Source organism: Toxotes jaculatrix, chromosome 1 (assembly GCF_017976425.1).
Source record: "Toxotes jaculatrix isolate fToxJac2 chromosome 1, fToxJac2.pri, whole genome shotgun sequence".
Classification (NCBI taxonomy): Eukaryota; Metazoa; Chordata; class Actinopteri; family Toxotidae; genus Toxotes; species Toxotes jaculatrix.
In genome coordinates this window covers 15,486,538-15,505,697 of record NC_054394.1, presented here as the reverse complement: position 1 = coordinate 15,505,697, position 19,160 = coordinate 15,486,538, and the positions used below count along the sequence as shown (strand labels likewise).

Sequence of the window (19,160 nt, the reverse complement as noted above, 5' to 3'; positions counted from 1 at the left end):
TGCGCAGAAAAAAAAAGCATAAATCCCCTTATCAGCTGCAAGACCCCAGTTCTCTTGCTGAACCTATTTTCTGAATTTACTGTGAACAAGGTTGAGCAAAACTGTGAATCTCCCCTTCAGGGAACAATAAACTACCATAAAAATGATGTCTCATTATATGTCAGACTTCTGCATCTGCCATATCTCCCTCTACTGAGCAGTATACATATCATTCTCCAGTAACACTGGGGATGGAAACAGGCTGCACACTGGGACTCAACTGGGACTGCTGTTTAGACTCCCGCTGATTCCCTGTCACTCTTCATTTGTTTTTCTCTGAGTATAAATCTAACACAGACGGAGCGCCAGGCTGAGTATGCCCTCAAAGGAGCCTGAGATGAAAGACACGAGCTTAGTTATGTCTTAGTTGCATTGACTATGTTTAAGTGACTCAATCATTAGAAACAACAGAACAGAACAGAAGCAGCAGAACAGCCGCAAACATCCAATTATTGAGAAACTGGACATCAGTCAGGCTTAGAGACGCAGTTCTACTACTGCATAGCTGAATGTAAACCTTTCTGAGATAATCCAGCCCATGTGAAATCAAGGCTGGATCAGGTCTTGATCTTGTTTTCTACCTTTAAAGTCAATCAACATTTTAGCTTCTTTGTCCAAAGGTGTGGAAACAGACATGAGAAATGAGGATGCTTTGTGAGAAGTTTAGAGAGAAGCTCTTGCAGGCATCAACACAAGGAAAAATCAAGCAAAAGCTTGCTGAATTTAAATTGTAATGCGAGAACACATCACTCCCAAGACAGTACAAGAACTGCTACTGGTGTCTCCTCTTGTAAGTCTGTTGAATTGCTCCTGACTAACAAACGTATTTCAGAATGCAAATTGTAACTTACGCTCAGCAATGACAAGTGGTGGATAGAAGAGGAAGTAGCCCACCAGCTCAGCTGACAGCTGACCAAGGAGGTTTGAGGCAGTGGTGCCATTAAGGAAGACAGTGCCATTACTCACAGTGTAGACCAATGACACAGCAGGAGAGCCTGCTGCCTGTGTGACACTCAGCATCTGGAAAGAAAACAGGAAGAGTGCAAGCTCAGAGAAAGAAGAGAGCACAGAACAACATAGGTATAAGCACAATGCTTGGGATTACAGTACTGTAATGTGCAAATATGAAAGATTAGTACAAATCTTCTGGAACGAAGTGGCACAGTAGAAATGACAAACATCAAAAAAAATCAATTACTCTCTTGGAACAACAAATATTATAAAATCATCAAGAAGTACAATGGCTGGGAAACTGGCAACGCATGAAAGAGTGCAAAAATACTGTAGTATCAATTTTTTTCATCCATGCATAACCATCAAATTAGCTTTAATATAGGGTGCGTTTTAATGTGGCAGCTGATTAAAATTAATACAAACACTGCCTCCCAAAACATAATTAATTTGCATCTGAGAAGCAGCTCTTGTTTAAAAGGCAAAGCCTGATGGGACAATTTTGCACAAATTGGAAACAATTTGCATCTGTTTGTAGCTGCCAAATCACCAAAACACGGTTGATGTTTAATTGTACAAAACTGATGAAGTTACATCCATTCTAGTATAGACAGTCATTCTGAACCTCTGTTTGGTTTGTTGGATGTTTCTTTAACTTGTACACTACACTGTACAAGTTTCACCACTGACATTATATTAGGAATCGTGGTTCTACCACTGAAACAGTGAGAGGAACACCCACACAGTGTTATAAGGAGAACGCACTTGATCCACCACAGTACCTGAACTGAAAGCCTGCTGTTAGTGCTGAACACTTTGGCCTGCGCTTCAGAAAACACCTTCTCAAGCCTCTGTTCCATCATTTGAGAGAATCGACAGGACCGAGGATTATCACCAGCTCCCACAAACTGCAACACTGGAACATTTAAAATAAATAAATGAGATGAGCCTGTATAAAAATGACAGTGACCAAACTGTTAATGGTGTTTTGCTGAATTCTTATTACTTAATGTCTTAACTTAGATTCTTTCTGACTCGCCATGCAATATTGTCATTCCTCCTCCTCCTCTGATGTGGTATCACAACATTTTTTTCACTTCTCAAACCTCGTTTCCACTGAAATTGTCCCAGTGCACAATCACAGCAGGAGCAAATAACTGTAAGTTTCAAGCTGATCTCTGACTTATATTTTTGCTTTCATTCTGGCAGAACACTGGCTGACCTGTTTTCAGCTGGAAGCCAGAGGCTGGGCTGGTTCTCCACAATGCAGCTGGGAGGGGCAGGGCTGTTACCATGGGGAGGTACTGTCTCAGGTCTGCAATCAGCTTATCACGGCCATAGGAGTCCAAGCCTTCCAGCACTACAGAGGGGGGGTAGACCATGTCTCCTCCAGTCACGTGATAAGCCACCGTCATGTTGGGAGAGCCAAATACAGTCTCCACCTAAGAGAGTAAAGTGAAAAAGAGAATTAGATGTCTGTGCTACACTTTCCATGTTTTTTGTGTTGTGACATCTGTTTCACTGTATATAAAAAACATTATGGCATAAAACTGTGTAATTTCAGTGAAAACAGTTTTCTACATTTGCAGTAGCAACAAAATGGACCTAAAAACCAGAACACGCTATCTGCACTATGGCTGTGCAGCATTCTGGTTTTGTATTGTTGCCCCTGGGTTGCAGTAATTGCAAGCTATGATTGCGGCCTTGCTCCAGAGAGAGAACATGCTAAGTCAACCTAATTAGTATGCAAAAGATCGCATTGATTGATTTGTTGTACACACGGTTGATAAGTATTTCAGTTTCCTGTGACAATCACTGGACAGAGCCTGTGGGCTTTCAGCAAACTAAGTAGTTTTGATCTAGTCATCCACCACAACTTCCTCCATATATGTACTTTGTTGCTTTTTATGATGATATGCCACCTCAGGAAAATCACTTGCATTTTGACATGTCACAGTAGGTAAATCACAGGTGTAAATAATAAAATTAGAGATGGCTGGATTTTCTGGTACTGGTGTTGTGGATGCTGGCTCACTGTCACACTGTCATGGCTTACTGGGACGCTCGAACAGAGCAGTGCCAACGTTAATGTTATTAGTAACATCTGCTGGGAACAAAGTCTGAGGCTTAAAGTTTATTTTTATACCATAGCGAAATGAAAAGAAACCATCTGTGATGGCAAATATTTGTTCTTAATCTGCAAAAACATATTTGTGGTTTGGTGCTTTAGACTGAATCTTATTGACTGACAGAGCACTTTAGAGTGTATTCCAACTATTTGCTAATGAGAGCATAAGGAACAGGAGAGAGCATGATCATGGAATACAGATATGCAAAGAGGAGGGACCGAAGGGCTGCTAGGAAGAGGAGAGAGAAGAGGCTAAGAGATGAGCGAGACATGGGAGAGACTGTTAAATAGGGAGCTTGGGACAAAGAGGCTTATGTGCCTTCACTTCTAACCTAAGAGGCCAGGTATCACCACCGCAGTCTCATTCTCACAGAAATACAGGTGAAATCTGTGTGTTTCGTAACTGTGTGTCAGGACAAAAAAACAAAAACAAGGACGTATACGTGTTTGTCAGTAAGAGTTTGACTTTTTGTTGAACTGTGCTTATAGGGACACCGGAAAGGGAATGATGACAGATCTAGCGAACTAGGTATGTGTTTGTGTGTGTGTGTGTGTGTGTGTGTGTGTGTGTGTGTGTGTGTGTGTGTGTGTGTGTGTGTGTGTGTGTGTGTGTGTGTGTGTGTGTGTGTGTGTGTGTGTGTGTGTGTGCGTGTGTGAGAGAGAGAAGTGAAACCATTCAGCTCTCCGTTATCTAAACCCATCTGGAAGCCTGTGCTGACAACGGAGATCCACTGGCCAAAAACACTGAGAGCCTACAGTCTCTGTGAGTAGCCGAGAGTCACCACTCTGCCTCCTCACAATTCAGCCTTCTCATGAGCTCTGTGAAAAGAGCCCTTTTATTATCACTTCATCCTCTCAGGCTTTACCCAATGCGAAGGTGTTATTAAGAGATTGCATTTCGAGCAAGCCAAAGATTGGTAACACACCCACTAACTCTATCTCAAAGAGTGTGAGAGACTGCCAACAGATTAACCAAACATATCTCAGTTTTGGCTTTCAAAAAGTTTCAAGTCACTAGAGAGGACTAACTAGAAGATACAAAAATAGTTCACTTGCATTTTTTTTAAAGGTTCAAAATGGTTTTAGTCTTGTGGTCCAATTCATTTACTCTATTTCTCATCATCTTTTTAGCATCGGCGTGGCACATCACACTCCTCCCAACCATTTATAACCTATAATTAAACACAGAAGCAATCTCCCTTGCCAACAGCTCACTTCCCATTGGATGAAAGAGCTGTGCTGCTAAAAGGAAGCCGTGCAATGTTGAAATGGGTGACAGGAGTGCACTGAAGCAAGACACCTTCAGAGACTACAGAGTGAGTGAACATGTGAGAGCGCTGACCTTCATGCGGGCAGGACGAATACACAGGCCCCACTGTCAATAATCTGATACTTCCACATTGAGAAATACAACACTTTCGCTGGATTGCGGATACAGTAAATACACACACACAGAAACATGCACACACAGATGCACTTAACACTTGCTCTGAATTGCAACACTCCAACCCACTGGAGATTAAGAGAGATTTTTTAACCAAATTCAATTTTAGCCATTCATTTTTTTAATTCACATGTTCAGTGTACCCAGTAAATAGACAGCATCCTACCACAAACAATTAACATCTTTCCTTTAAGAAATCCTCTTTTCTCTGTTTAACAGACTAAAACATACACAGTTCTACTTCTCAATAGCTGAATTTTAACATGTTCTTATAGCCAAGAGGTGCTCCTGATACACACTGAGCGGAGGAATTAGAGGCGTATTGGACAGAGAGAATGGATTTGGCACAGAGGGAACCATGATTGGTTCCACAAACGGCTAATCCACAGACACAAAGATCACTGTGTGCGCACAGGATCTGTTTGTGTCGTTATAGCAGGGGAAATGCTGAGATTGGTTTCCTGAGTTTTGAAATCTGCTGCGTCCACTCTTAAGGTGAGATTGCCTTGTGGACAAGGATCTCTGGTTGTAAATAAAAGCTTGTCTCTTGTAAATATAAGGGGATAGGAGCAAAAGTTCTCTTCTACAGTACTGCTATAGCCCTAATCTACATCTTGTTTTAGTGTTGGTACAGTTACTCAAATATGTGACATCACCCACTGCCTTCTGGGACATATTCAGTCAACCTAATTTCTATATTAGTCCTCATCTCCTCTCACATAGCCTACATGAGGGTCCTTGGTTTAAGTGTCTAATTCACTCCACGCTAATAAACCACCACATTTCTGGTGAGGGCATAATTTGGAACCATTCACTGTTCATCAGTGTTAGAATACTGTTACTGATCATTTAGCCTGAGTCCAAGATCGAGCCTGGCAGCTCGGGTCAGTGAAAAAGCAGCTGTCAATCAACATGTCATTTTCACAATCTATGATACATCTTACATAATATGTGAGATACAAGCTTTAAATAAAACTGTTCATTAAATTCTAAGAGTCTCAAATTATAATAAATTTGAATAGAGTTCACTTCTCTCACTGAACAATGAACCCAAATCTCAGCATGAGTGCACCAATTCTTTGTATCTGGCCCGAATGTATAGAACTTCCCAAAACAAGTCTGACAGAAACTTTTTTCTTCCTTTCTGAATTCATTTAAAATTTATTTTTGCATTCATTGCGATTCTACCTATACCTTAGGTGACAGAGATTGTTTTTAGATTGCAGGCAACTTGTCACAGCTGTTAAATCTGTTTGTGTATTGATGCCGGTTGATGCTGTAAAGATAAAAGCAGCAGTGTTTATTTCAGACAGTTTTCACTTCCAGAACAGTGAGAAAAGATAACACTGTCTGAATGTAGACCCAGCATGTCACTCTAAATCTGCCATCAGGTTAAGATAACCCCTCCAGCTTCAAGTCACTTTAGTGACATTTTCAGTGTCCAAGAAATTGTGAGCAATTCTTCATGAATTGCAAACTTTTCTCACCATGTTTGAGTCTATACATATGGATAAATGGATGTTCAGTATATATCCAGGGGTTGAAAAAAGTGTATTTTTCTTGAGTGATTCACAGTAATTGATAACAGTCTGACCTGTGCTTGGGCAGAAGTATCATTAAGAGCTTTTCGGAGGCCCTGGCTGAGTCCCCTCCGCAGGTTCTGCCTCTGGATGCTGTCCAGCCTGTTTCTTCTGACATAGATGGAAACAACTAACAGAGATATAGATACAGAGATTAAAAAAATAAGTAATCAGGGACAAAGAAAGACGAACATCAGTCAAAAACATGTTAGAGGAATAATGAAAATTTCACAATTGAGTTGTTTTCAAGACTGTAGCTAAAGTTTTGTTTACCTGTTTTCACCCACATTCTCTCTGTGATGTTGCACTGCTGTGGCGGAGCCTCTGTGGTGGTGGTGAAAGGGGAGATGAATATGGTGGTGGCCCCCCTAGGAGGGCTTGTTCTCGGGACAAGTGGAGTGAACGTTCTCCTGCTGGTCTGAGTCCTGATGGTTGTGGTGGTGGTCATCCTCCTGGTACCAGGTGTGGGCTGTAGTGTGGTAGTGGTGGTAGGCTGCGTGGTTGCAGCGGTAACTCTTAGGGAAGGCATGGTAGTGGTGGAATTTTTAGTGTTGGCGGTTGAAGCTACAGTTGTGGTGGTAAGCTTCACAGAGGCTGTTGTGGTGTCCTGTTGAGGGGTCAGAGGTGGTACCTGAGATGTCCTTTCAGTGGGCCCAGCAGAAAGTGTAATTCTGACTGGTTGAGAGGGAGCTAGACTGGCCTCTTTTTCTTTGGGGAAAGTGAGAGCAACTGCTCTGGATGTTCCAGCGTTTAACTCATCTGTCCCCGCCTCTGTAAGGACAACAAAGGTGTCAGTCGCACGCTGTGAGCGATCAAAATCTATTGATGAGATCGGATCGGGCGACAGGAAGGAAAATGTGGTTGTGGGTCGTGCAGCTCTTACAGACAGAGATGATGATGCAGTGCCTGGGAGCCTGATTGGTTTGGTTGACAATATCATTTCAGCTGAAATTAATGCTGGTGATGACAATGATGATGAAGCTTTAGAAGACACTGAGGTGATAAGATTCATATGTAAGGAGGACACCTGAGAAGCTTTGGTACCAGAGAGTGACAGTGACGAAGTCTCTGAAGATGATGATGATGATGATGACAGTGTTAATGGTGATGATGGCATCAGCTCTCTTGATGAGGTTGACCCCTTCAATTTTGAATCAGTTGTGTCACTGACATAGTCAGTGTCAGAGAAACTGTGTGTAGGGTTGTTTGGGAGTGTGACAGCTGTATCAGCTGCCAAAGGAGCAGCAGTGTTTACAGAGGCTCCTTGTTGTGCACTGACAGCCACAGCAGATCTAAGACTATCTGGGGACAAATTCATACTTTGTTCTTTATAATCTGATGTTCCTTTAACATATGTAAAAGAGGGATATTCTCCAACAGTTGAATAAACTGAATACAGATCACTGGCAACGACTGCTGGATCAGTAAAATTCAATATATGCACATTTCGCTGTTGTCCATCTTCCAGCTTTGGATGTTCATACGATGGGCCATCTGCTGGTAAATTAGAATTTCCCCTATCAAAGCCAGTCAATGTATTTTCTGAGTCAAAGGCACTGCTTTGAAAAGGCACAGGCTTGGTGGCTTTCCACTTTGTGTATGGCGCTATTAATTTTGTGCCAAAGCTGAAAATAGCGCTCACTGTCTCAATGCTGTTTTGTCCGTCACTGGATAAGGAAGTTGTTGCTGCAGAGGAAGCGGTGAAGGGAATAGTTGTCTCTCTGCCTAAATAAAAGTCTGATTTATCACTACTCACACTAGTGATTGGTCCCTGTGCGTGAGAAGAAGAGTTTGTCATCAGTTCTGGGATGATTTCTGACCAGGAAGAAGGAGAGGTCTGCTTATAACGGTCCAAGACTGTCACATCGTCTTTATGAGAAAGGCTTTTAAGAGGAACTAATGCAGCATCAAAAGTTACTGGAGAAGAAGAGATATCAGTGGGGGATCCTTTGCCAGGACCTTCAGAGGCTTCATTCAACATAAAAACATCTTTTGTAGTCCTAAAATATGGAGACTGTGTTGTGAACTGCCCTGATGGAACACCACTCCTGTAAAACGCAGTGTCTCTGATTAGAGTAGACTCTTCATTTCCATTAAATAAAGGAGAAACTGAACTCTTTGTAGAATTTCTGTGGAGGCTCTCAGCAGGCCTCTTTCCATATGAGGTGTGAACAGTGGAAGCTTGTGATGCTTTACTGTTTCCTGCACTAGTTTCCACCTCGAAAGTCAAAGATATGCTTTGGCCAGCTCGCTCAGATTTTATAATATATGCAGAGACTTCAGCTGAGGACACTGTCTGTTGGGATTTGCTGGGAGATGGCATTAGACCAGATGTTGTATAAAACTTTTGGGGAAATGTAAGTAAGGATCTTGTTTGAAAAGGTTTTTGTGAGGGGGTTATTCTAGATGATAATGAGGCTTTGGGTTGGTCTGCAAAATTTACATCACTACTGGCAGATAGGCCATCATCAGTTTTGTTGTGGTTTGTGTTACTGTGGCTGAGAAATAGGGGCATTAAATATGTAGGCCGAGTGGGGTGTGAAAAACTTTCGTACGTGGCTTTATAGGTCATATTTTTCTCTGACCTAACTGGCAGCATCGAACCAGAAAGAGACACTGTCCTACTGATGGAGGAAAATACCATCTTTAGCGTCGTCCATCCTCTGGGCTCCTGAGTTATGCCGTCGGGAGACTTTGTTTGTGTTACAAATTGGTGAGGGTTTATGACTTCTTTACTCGACAAATTAAGTGAATCTGACTCTGTTGTGGAGGAGATTGTTTCTGTTCTGGTGATTGAACTGAGGATGGGACCACTGGTGGACTCGGGCCGGGGCTGTGTGAGTGAAAGTGAGTCATTCTGGTGAGCTTGCGTGGAAATAGATTTGAGCTCTGCTCCTGCTATCTCTCCCTGGTTGTAATTTATATTGATGGCAGGAACTCCGGGGCTGCTGTGACCCACTGCCACCAGTAAATCACCACTATTAGATGCATGCTCCGAGGACACCATGCCAGAGTATATAGGTGTTGGCTTAGTGATTGCAGTTCCAGAGAGAGATGTTTTACCTGGTGGAGTCTCGGAGGAAATCGTTAAAAATGATCCAGCAGGTCTGAACGTCATTGCTGGTGATACAGTTGGATTTACGGCATGTGAGTTAAGAGGCCACGTGATTGCATCTCCAACACTTTCGTGAACAAAAGCCTGACTATCCACTGCTGTTTTCTCTTTCTTTTCTGTGTATGCTGTTTCATTTAACATCTGCTGTGTGACATGACTAGAAACTGAGAAGCCGTTAGGATGGGCAGACAGCAGTGCTGATGTGGGATTCTGTGAATCTCCTTGCTGCATTTGAACAGCTTGACTTGGAAATGAGGTGCTGATTTCAAGATTATTGGCCAATACAGAGTTCTCACCTGGGTTCTGAATCTGAGTGGGTCCGTATAAAATTTTTAAAAGATTCTGACTACGGTTAGAAGAAGAATATGATGTATATGTGCTGGTTGCTGGTGTCTTGATTACTTCTGAGCTTGTAATGTCTGTGTATGTTCCACTCTCTCCATAGGTTTTATCAGCTGGTGAGTAAAATGAGTGCTTTGTCATGTTATTGCTCTTTTCAACTCTGGTTTCACTTGGAAAGTATGATGGTTTGGTTGCTGTTCTTTGAAATCCCTGTGTAACAGCTGGTGGGCCTGAATGACCGGTGGATTGTGCAGTTGTTAGACTGTCTGTCCAACGCAGAGACCCTGCTGGTGATGATATTGCCCTTTCCGTCAGAGGGACAGGGCTGGACACAATCCTTTGACCTTGAGAAGATGCAGCTTTGTTTATCCACTCAGTCGAAGATGATAGAGAGAACAAAAACACCAAGGATGTTAACACAGAGGAAGTGGATGGAGCTTGTGACGACAATGATGATGACAATGAAGGAGATGATACCGGTGATGATGAGCCATTCCTATTTTCTTCCATAAAGGGCACATGTGATGGGCTAGAGACAGGTGATAACACAGTAACAGCCTGAAGTGGTGTGGTGTGTCGGTGAGACATGTCAGATGTCAGACCTGAGTTGGCGGAGAGGATCCTTTCTCCCACATATGACAATGAGGAGGACATCTCCGAGCCGTGGCTGGAACTATGTGAAGGCCTTTGGGTGGTGTGGTGGGTCTCGTCCCTGGTGATAGTCGGTGAGGTTCTACTTTGATCAAGGCTCACTGGATGTTTGACAGTTCCTGCCATCACGGTTAAGACAGAAGAAAAGGCAGGCTGCCCTGATAAACCTTCCCCCTCAGACTCTGAGTCACCATCTGAATGGACGGCTGAGAAAGGCGCCTCCTCCGCCACCGACAGGCCAGTCAGTGGGTGAGCAGGAGCCGCTGTGGCTGCGGGGTCGCTTGGTAGAGGCAAGGAGCCAGAGGCATCGTAGGTGGATTTTTCTGTTAATAGAACAGACAGGGAGATAACACTATATTATTGGCACCAACAAAGTACGACTTTTAAAATCTATTTATCTCTAATATACCACCACTTTAAGTAGATCCCTTTATAAAGAGTTTGTAACTAATGACTTTGCTAATGGTTTATAAAAAAAAATGTACTGATCATTTTTACATTAGATCAGTTATTTGAGATTGTTAAGAACAACATCTGGGTTGCCACATTGTGATTACAGTCTGACCTATGCTGGATTCTTGTAGCTGGTAGTGATATTAGGTTAAAAAATGTAATCTTAAAGCTTAAAATCTGATAATAAAGCATAAAACAATAAAGCACAAGTGAATGATTTATTAAAACCTTTATTCATGGCTTATAAACCCATTATAAAGGTTGCTTTAAACACAAACACCGTATAAAATGATATGTTGTAGCTCTGTCCTTTTAACTGGCAGCGTGAAAAATCAGACTGCCTAAGCAGTGTGCATACTCATTCAGCCGGCATGTCAGCAAAGAATTACCAAAGAATTACAAAGGAAGACATTACAAAGGTACATCACACAAGCATGTCAGAGACCTGATTCCATGATTCAAAGATGACTCTTGACAGGATCAATTCGATTCAATGGTGTTTGATAAGCCGTAAAATTTGTAATAAATAATAAATTTACTTGCTGGTACAATCTTTTAATTGGCCATTGTGTGGTAATCGTTTTACACTATGGTGAAAACATGTCACAAATACTTCTCACATGCCAGGTTTAGGGGTGTAAACACATCTTTCTAATAGTCTCCTACAGTACACCAAGGGCAGACGTTTATGTATTCTCAAAGAAGAGAAAAAAGGAGACAATCTTCAAAGTGGAACAAATAGAATTATTCAGGAGATGGCAGCCATGTGTTCAAGTATAGCGAAGATAACGCTACTTTCTAAAAACACACAATGGACTCATGTTACAGTATTCTGGCCTTTGCAGAAATTCTGCCTCTGTAAAAGGCAGAGAGAAAGAGAGATATAGAAGCTTACATTACACTTAAATTCATGAAGATGCTAGAGGTGATTAATGTACCAAGACAGCCAACGTGGAGTTGTCTGTCCTGCATTCCTGTCCTCTGCTTTCCTTTTATTCTCAGCACATCCTCAACACATACAGAGGTTCTTTTATCCATTTATAAAGCTTTGCAGTCCTGTCACATCTCCAACCCCCTCAGCATGTTTCCCCTGCTGAAGTGCATCCAGCTAGCACTCACATATATCTCAGAGAGTCAGAGAGACATGTGAAGGAGAGAAACCGAGTGTAGGAGAAACTGTCTGACAAACAAACATGTACCTGGATAGAAAAAAAGATGCTAGATAATCCCATATCAGTCATTTTTACTCATTCTGTTTTCCAATCAAGTTTTCTTAAATAAATAAATGCTTGAACATAAACTGAAAAATTCAGAGACTTGTCCAGCACATATTGCAGAAATGCGATGCCTTTGAGTCCATGTTTTCTGAATTACACACATGATGACCAGCCTAAGGCAGTGTGAACTCACACAGCTGGCACTGTAAAGCTATCTGAAAATATCCATCTGCAGATATCTGCAGAATGTTTAATTAAAACTGTAACAGAATCTAACACGTACGAATTCAGTAAAAGTTCCAGGTCACTAACAGAACGTACTCTTAAATGTCACCAATATCCCAGAGAATTGGCATAATGCTTTTTATAATTTGTTTTTCAGAGGAATAAATCACTGAATTTCATTAACTGCCAGCCTTCATTTCTTTATGACAGCCCCTTCATGCTGTATTCATGATCCCACTTAATTCCTTTTCTTCAATAAATCACTAATGTGGTAAAATGTGATTAGTGAAATTGCTATACTTCCAATTTCTAATCCATTCTTAAAACCTGGTGATATAAAACAAAGAGTAGGAAGAAGGGAAATGTATTTCTGCAGTCACAAAAGAGCTCTAACATAACAAAGGATATGTGTCCTGCTTCAAGGCCACCAAGAGGTGTCAAACCACCTGGTCATCAAAATGAAAGAAAACTTCCTGCACCCCCCTCCCTCCCCCGCTTAGCGTGCCCAGCGGCAACATGAATTCGGGCGCACGGGACGGCGGCCAGTCCGAGCGGAGGTGTGGGGTGTACCTGCGGTTTGCCACCTGCTCCGACAGAGTTGAACATATGGGAGGTTTTCAACAATGGACAAGACAGGACAAGGTGTGCAGATAAAAAGAAGAGAGAAAGGAAGAGAGAGAGGATGAGAAGAGGTGGACTGGAAGGTATGGAAAAAGAAAATCGAGGCCTGGAGAGAGACTAGAGAAATAAGAGCAACAGTTTGGTAACAGTGGTGCAAGAATGAGGAAATGATTGAAGTGGAGGTCATTTTGAAAGGAAAACTGTAAAGTTTAGATAAAGTGTCTTTATCGAAATGATTCTTCACACCATCACCACAGGCTTTTCTCTTGAAAGAAGACATTATTATGACACATAATACTAGGTTTTGTAATACTACTAGTGCTACTCAAATTTTTTTTGTAAAAGAATGGGGGTTTTTTTTTACAGTTTTTTTCTTTAATAAATTACTGTATGTTGAATATCTTTGGGTTTTGAGCTGTTGATTGGACAAAGTAAGCAACAGAACATTGCTAGTATAACTCTAATGGTGATACCAAAGTTTTCAAAGATACCTATTATATGTCAGGCTGACATTTGGGGGAAATATGTCTGAAATGATGCCCAATAGAAAGAAATATTTTTTTATGAAAAGCCATGAATGTCTTTGGTTTGAATATTTCAGCCTCACATAGCTTCAGTGAAAAGTTGGAACTAGTTAATACAAAATATGCAGGCTATTGTCAGACAGTGTGGAGTAAGATTTTTATGCCTCTTAAGAGAAATTACCAGAGAAAAAAATGGATATTTAGGGGTTAAAAACAGTTGACTATGGGAAATTGGTACACTAAGCATGTATGATCACTAAAGTGTTTGGTTTTGGTGAAGAGAGAGCAACATTTGTTTCCTCACTCGTCGCTGAAACCCACAGCAACCAGCATACACAACAAACCACAGACCTCATTTCCACACTCATTTTTTCCCTCTGCAGCCAGCACTATCTTTGAGCTACCAGGACACCGACATGACACTGCCGGGGCTCCCGCTGCTCCACTCACATTATACACTGCTTCTCCTTTTGCTTTGAGCTGTTTTTTGTTCTCTTATGTGGAGAAAATGGTAAACAAGAGAGTATAATTCAATAGTGAGGTGGAGAGAACCCTGGGAGCAGAGAAACAAATTTGAGGAGCCTGGTCCACTGCTTCTCCAGTAAGTGCCTCAGAAGTCCCTCCAATGTTTTTGACTGTTTGTTGACGGCAGACGCATAGACAATTGCTCTGAGCTGTTGTTGCTATATTAAAATGACAAATAACAGCTTCAATAGCAAGGTTGAAAGAAGGAGAGAATTTGAATTGAAAACGAGTATTTGGATGTACAGTATTCAAACCCTCTCCCATTTTTGTCTGTGTATGGAGGCATCATGTGGAGCTGTTGGCAGTGACGATAGACACTGCTGAGGTGACAGTATGGATGGGAGGAAGCATGTCACACACAGCCAGCACTATGCTTTTTTTTTTTTTTTTTTTTTTTAAAGAGGGTGCAAACAGCCCAGCAGGCTGAGGCACGCATCAGCTGTCTGGAAAGCAGCCCAGCAGACACTTAACCCTGCAAGCACGCAGAGATGTGTACGCATTGGTATTAAGAGAAATTCATACATTCACTCGCTTATACCTCACCTCAGACAAGGAGGTTACAGCATGTTGTTGGTCTTAATTGATTGGTTATCTGTTTGTTTGTTAGGGTATTTCAAAAACTTCAAGTCAGACCAGGGAACACATCATTAGTTTGTAACGAAGCAACACACTTTTACAAATCCTGTTGAAGTCAAAAGCTAAATAACATAACATGTAGGTTTTGCTGCTGCAGCCAGTTGCTTATGGTTGCTAATGTTTCCAAACTTTAGATAAATATTGTTGTGCAAATGAGTTTGTGAAAGCTGCTGAAACACGTTTCGCTGCTATGGACGAAATAATTTCATGACGAAATAAGTTCATAGAGTCTACTTGAAATCTTTACTGCAGAAATGAACCGGGGAGAAAACCACAGATGATGAGCTCAAAAAGAGTCTGAAAAACTCGAACTGTCAGAGAAAATAGTTCAGAGAGAGGAATGATAATAAGAGAAGAATCCACTCACTACAATAACTCCCTCAGCTGTAAAAACATGAAGGATTACTTCAGAACATAGGGCTTAGTTCATCAATGACTATAGTTGTTTTGTTTTTCTTCTTCATAAGTGCCCTATAAAAACCAATGATGTACGTTGTGTTTTTATAATACTGTAATATTTATTATAGCTGTCCGAAATGATGTGAAAATGCACTCTTGAAGTAGGACCTCCAAACCGACTGACCAAACAAAACAACAAATCCTTGCGGGGGAAAGAAACAAGCACTGGACAAAACATTGACCACTGACTCAGTGGAAGCTGAACACTCTCTCACTGCCTGTGTTCTCTGGGCTCCTTCTTTCTGTGTCTTACTCTCTCTTTCTTTCTCTCTCTCTCTGTCTCTCTCTCTCTCTCTCTCTCTCACTTGCTCCAGATAAAAGTCAACCGATCCACTGACGCTAAAGCTCTTCATCCTTTTCAGCCTGACGTGTCGACACACTGACTTTTGTCCTGATGCAGCTCAGGACGCCGTAGTCATGGCTTATGCTGTTGCACTCTGTCCACTCCTATTACTGCTCAGTATGGCTGTTCTACACTGTCCTTGTCCCTGTGTTTGAGCAAGCCTCATTTGGGCTTGAGCAATATGATGGCATATGACGTTAGATTATACAGACCTGTCAACTGGTTGTTATCCTGAGTTTTGCTTATTTTTGAATATGATGCAAAGTGCAAAGAAAAAGAGGAAAAGTGGCAAGCAGTCATATTCTCATGGAGTATTATGGAATGGGATGAATTTCTTCCTCTACCTTGATGTACCATCTCTATATGGTACATTAGGATAATGTTCCTATCAAGTGTTTCTATGCTTTCCACTGCAGGCACTGGCTCAGTAAAACACACCAGAGAGCCATTATTCAGGGCTTTTAGCAAGCTTTTTGGAAGGTGACAGGGGACACAGTCCCTCCACTCTCACATGAGGAATCATATATCTGCTGGCTCAGACCCTTTTGGCAAAAATGGAGGAAATGCAGCCAAAATTAATTGATTTCTGGGCCTCATTATACAAACCGACAAATTAAGGTACTGCAACAATTCAGTGAATAAACAATATAGACGCAGTTCTGCTGAGCAAAACCAACCAGTCTGGCAAAAACTAATCTTTTGATTTGATGATTGATTTTCAGCACTTTTACAATGTTGCTGTATTACGTTAATGATCTAAAGTCAACACGAAAGGGGTCCAAAATATAGAAATAAATATATTTGATGAGCACAGAGACAGTCAAGTGATTAGCTTCCTAAATACGGAAATATTTAGATTGACAAAAGAATGAACTGAGCTGAATTGAGCCCTGAACTGCCTACATAAGAAAGGAACTAGACTACAACAAGAGCCACCACATATCGCAAACATCACTTAAAACATACTCAGCATTAAGCCACATCTATTAAATGCTGTCTTCTAACTGTAATTCTTTCTTCTCCTTCTCCTTCTTTCTCCTCAAGTGCATTTAAGTGTTGACCATTGTGCAAGTTATTCTGTTTGCTCAGCAATTACAATAAAAAAACTGTCTCCCTATTACCTATTGTGGTTATAAGGACATGTATAGGTATTACATGCTTAAACACATAAACACAAATAAATGCAGTCCCTTGCTAGACGGTAAGATCCCTAAAGTCCTAATCACATCAATGACTATTACATCAGCAGTAAGAACAGGTGAAATTAATGTAGGAGTTACATAAATTATTATATAGAATAATATAGATTATATAAAAGTGCGAATGGCCTCTGAGGTCAGTAAAATGCCTTAATTTTTTCACATATTCTTCAGCTGAAAGGTGCACTAATCCTCAACATCTCAGACCAAAGACTGTGACAATTTATGCCGAAAATAAGACTCTTTTTTTTACTAAGTTTCAAATACCATTTCTGGTGCTGAAGGACCTAAACAAATTTCGCATGTATGTTTAGCTTTGCCTTAATAAAGATCTTTCAGAGAAGCTCAGAAATGCCACTGATTACTGTGCTCATGGCTGAGATGTTCAGTACACGGCGTATTGTCACAATGAGTTTTAAAAAGGATCACACCTGAGAAAACTCAGACATCTTATAACTTTAAGGAAAACATTCAACACGTAGTAAAAGCCACAATGTTGTTTATCATTAGTCTGTTTGTACATCAGTCTGTGATTACTGACTTTGACTTTACTTAAAGTCAGTAACTGAAGGTAAGCTTACAGTAGCCTCTTCTTAACCCTAACTATACTTATTTCTAAACTACAGTTCTCGATGCGACGCATAAGAAAAATATAAAATTGCTTTTCTTCTGTCATTAATGACAAATCTAAATGTTAATATGCAGCTACTTGTTTGCTTTTAAATGTATGAAAAGTGTGAAAACAAATATCCCCTAGACTTGTTTTTCACAGCAAACAGTTTCACTCTGACATTTTCCTCTGCTTTATGCAGGGAAAGCAGAGATGTCACAGTGTTATAGTGAGCCAGCATGCACATTACCAGGACCCTGGAACTGAAGCAGCAAAACGAAATTCAGCCATCACTAATTTTCTTATCAACACCTGCGTTTTTTCCCTCTGTGACAAGTCAAAACATCTTCAGTGAGAAGTGCCCCAGTAAACCATTCCAGTAAGCCAGTGTGAAAAATACCAGGACTCTGGAACTGGATCACTGAAATGAAATTATGTATGCTGTTAATTGCACCTGTGCTTTTTCTGCAATGATGAATCAAATGGCTGCTGGTGAAAAAGGTCGATATCAAGCTAAAGATACACCTCAAGAATCAGAAATATACAAAATTATTTATAGAGGTAGACAGGCTGGATTGAGGGAAATTGGGTGCATTTCATCAAAAATAATACCTGCAGTGACGATTCCCGATTAACTGTATATAAAAACGTAAGAGTCTTTCAGGGTGAAATATTCCTTTGATGCACGGAGTGATCAGATGAACCTTGCTGGGGCAGACAGGATGACTGGAAGTCAGAGGGCTCAGTAGGGTTCTGCAGGCAATCACAGTCCCATTAAAACCACCAAAAATAAGTCATCTTTCACTTCAGCACCATGCCCAGAGGCAACGCTGCCCTATGAACTGTCAAGGTTGAAAGCAGACAGAGCACTTGGTGGAGACAGAGATAAAAGCAAAGGTAAATACACGCGATGTCTTGCCACGGAAGCATCATACATTTCCTTACAGACATTTAATCAGAAAGGCTTTATTACTCAGATTCCACAAATGCATCAAAGTGTGTTTTACATCACTTTCTGATCTTCAAAGCAACACTTTTTTTTTGCGTGTTACGCTTATATTGTGTGCTAACCTCCAAACTGGTTTGATAATCTCAAGACATGTCCGACAAATCTGCAGGGATAGTATTTACGTCACTGCCTCTTCAAATAACCCTTCGAGTAACTTCTTGTCCTGGTATGACCCAATACACACACATACAGAGAGAGAGGGGGGGAGAGAGACAGGGGGAGAGAGAGAGAGACAGGGGACTGCATCAAACTGGAGTTCATAGCCGTCTCCTGGGGCCGTACATATCAGAGAAGGCAAGGGATGAGTGTAGGAGTTTAGCTGCATGCTGGGGCTGTGATGGGCCTGGGGATTATGGCAGTGGGTGTGAAATCACAGGTGGGGGTCAAGGGAGGGCATCTGATAGCGACGCAGGAGCTGATGAGACTATGCACAAGGTGAACATTAAAATGAAGGTTGTCTCCTAAGTTATGTATTTGTTTTGCTTAATTCTGGACATACTATAAAATAATACAATGATGGGTATAATTATTCCAAAAAAGGCTGAATGGCAAAGTGCAACTTTGCATAAATATCAGAACCAGATTTGTAAGAAGGAAATAATCATCTATGCTGTTACTACAAATAAGTTTACTGTTTGATACTGATCGATACTGTCAGGGATAGCCTAATAGTCATTTTATAAGCCACATATGTCTCAGTGTTAGCTCATGATGTATGATTAAATGCTTAACCTAAATTAGAAGAGAATGGAAATAGAAAATGGGCCTATTTTCACAAAGTGGAGCCAGATCAGTAGGCGGCTGAAAGAGGTTCCGGATCAGGTAAAAAGGTAAAAAATCAAGTGGATGAGAGTGGATGAAGTATTCAGATTCTTCACATAAGCAAAAATATGAATACAGCAATGTAAAAATACTTCATTACAAGTAAAAGCCCTGCATCTAAAATCCAACTTAAGTGAAAGTACAGACAGAAGAAAATATGTCAAAGTTAAAGAACTTGTTTCATCCCTTTAACCAATATTTTACTGTATGACCCAATAAGATATTTAATTCTCCTTGAGCCATTTCTAACTACTTTATATACAATGA

General features: G+C 41.0%; 1 protein-coding gene across 1 annotated transcript in view; it reads right to left on the bottom strand.

Annotated features, from left to right (window-relative positions):
- The window catches only part of kiaa1549lb (KIAA1549-like b), a 57,453-nt gene that overhangs the window by 22,580 nt on the left and 15,713 nt on the right, over nucleotides 1–19,160 (bottom strand). Inside the window, exons 2-7 of the mRNA XM_041039035.1 lie at nucleotides 10,202–10,573; nucleotides 6,416–6,913; nucleotides 6,157–6,272; nucleotides 2,213–2,432; nucleotides 1,773–1,906; nucleotides 891–1,059 (exon numbers count right to left, since the gene is read on the bottom strand). Coding sequence (XP_040894969.1) covers nucleotides 891–1,059; nucleotides 1,773–1,906; nucleotides 2,213–2,432; nucleotides 6,157–6,272; nucleotides 6,416–6,913; nucleotides 10,202–10,573 — 1,509 coding nt within the window. The remainder of the gene's footprint in view (nucleotides 1–890; nucleotides 1,060–1,772; nucleotides 1,907–2,212; nucleotides 2,433–6,156; nucleotides 6,273–6,415; nucleotides 6,914–10,201; nucleotides 10,574–19,160) is intronic.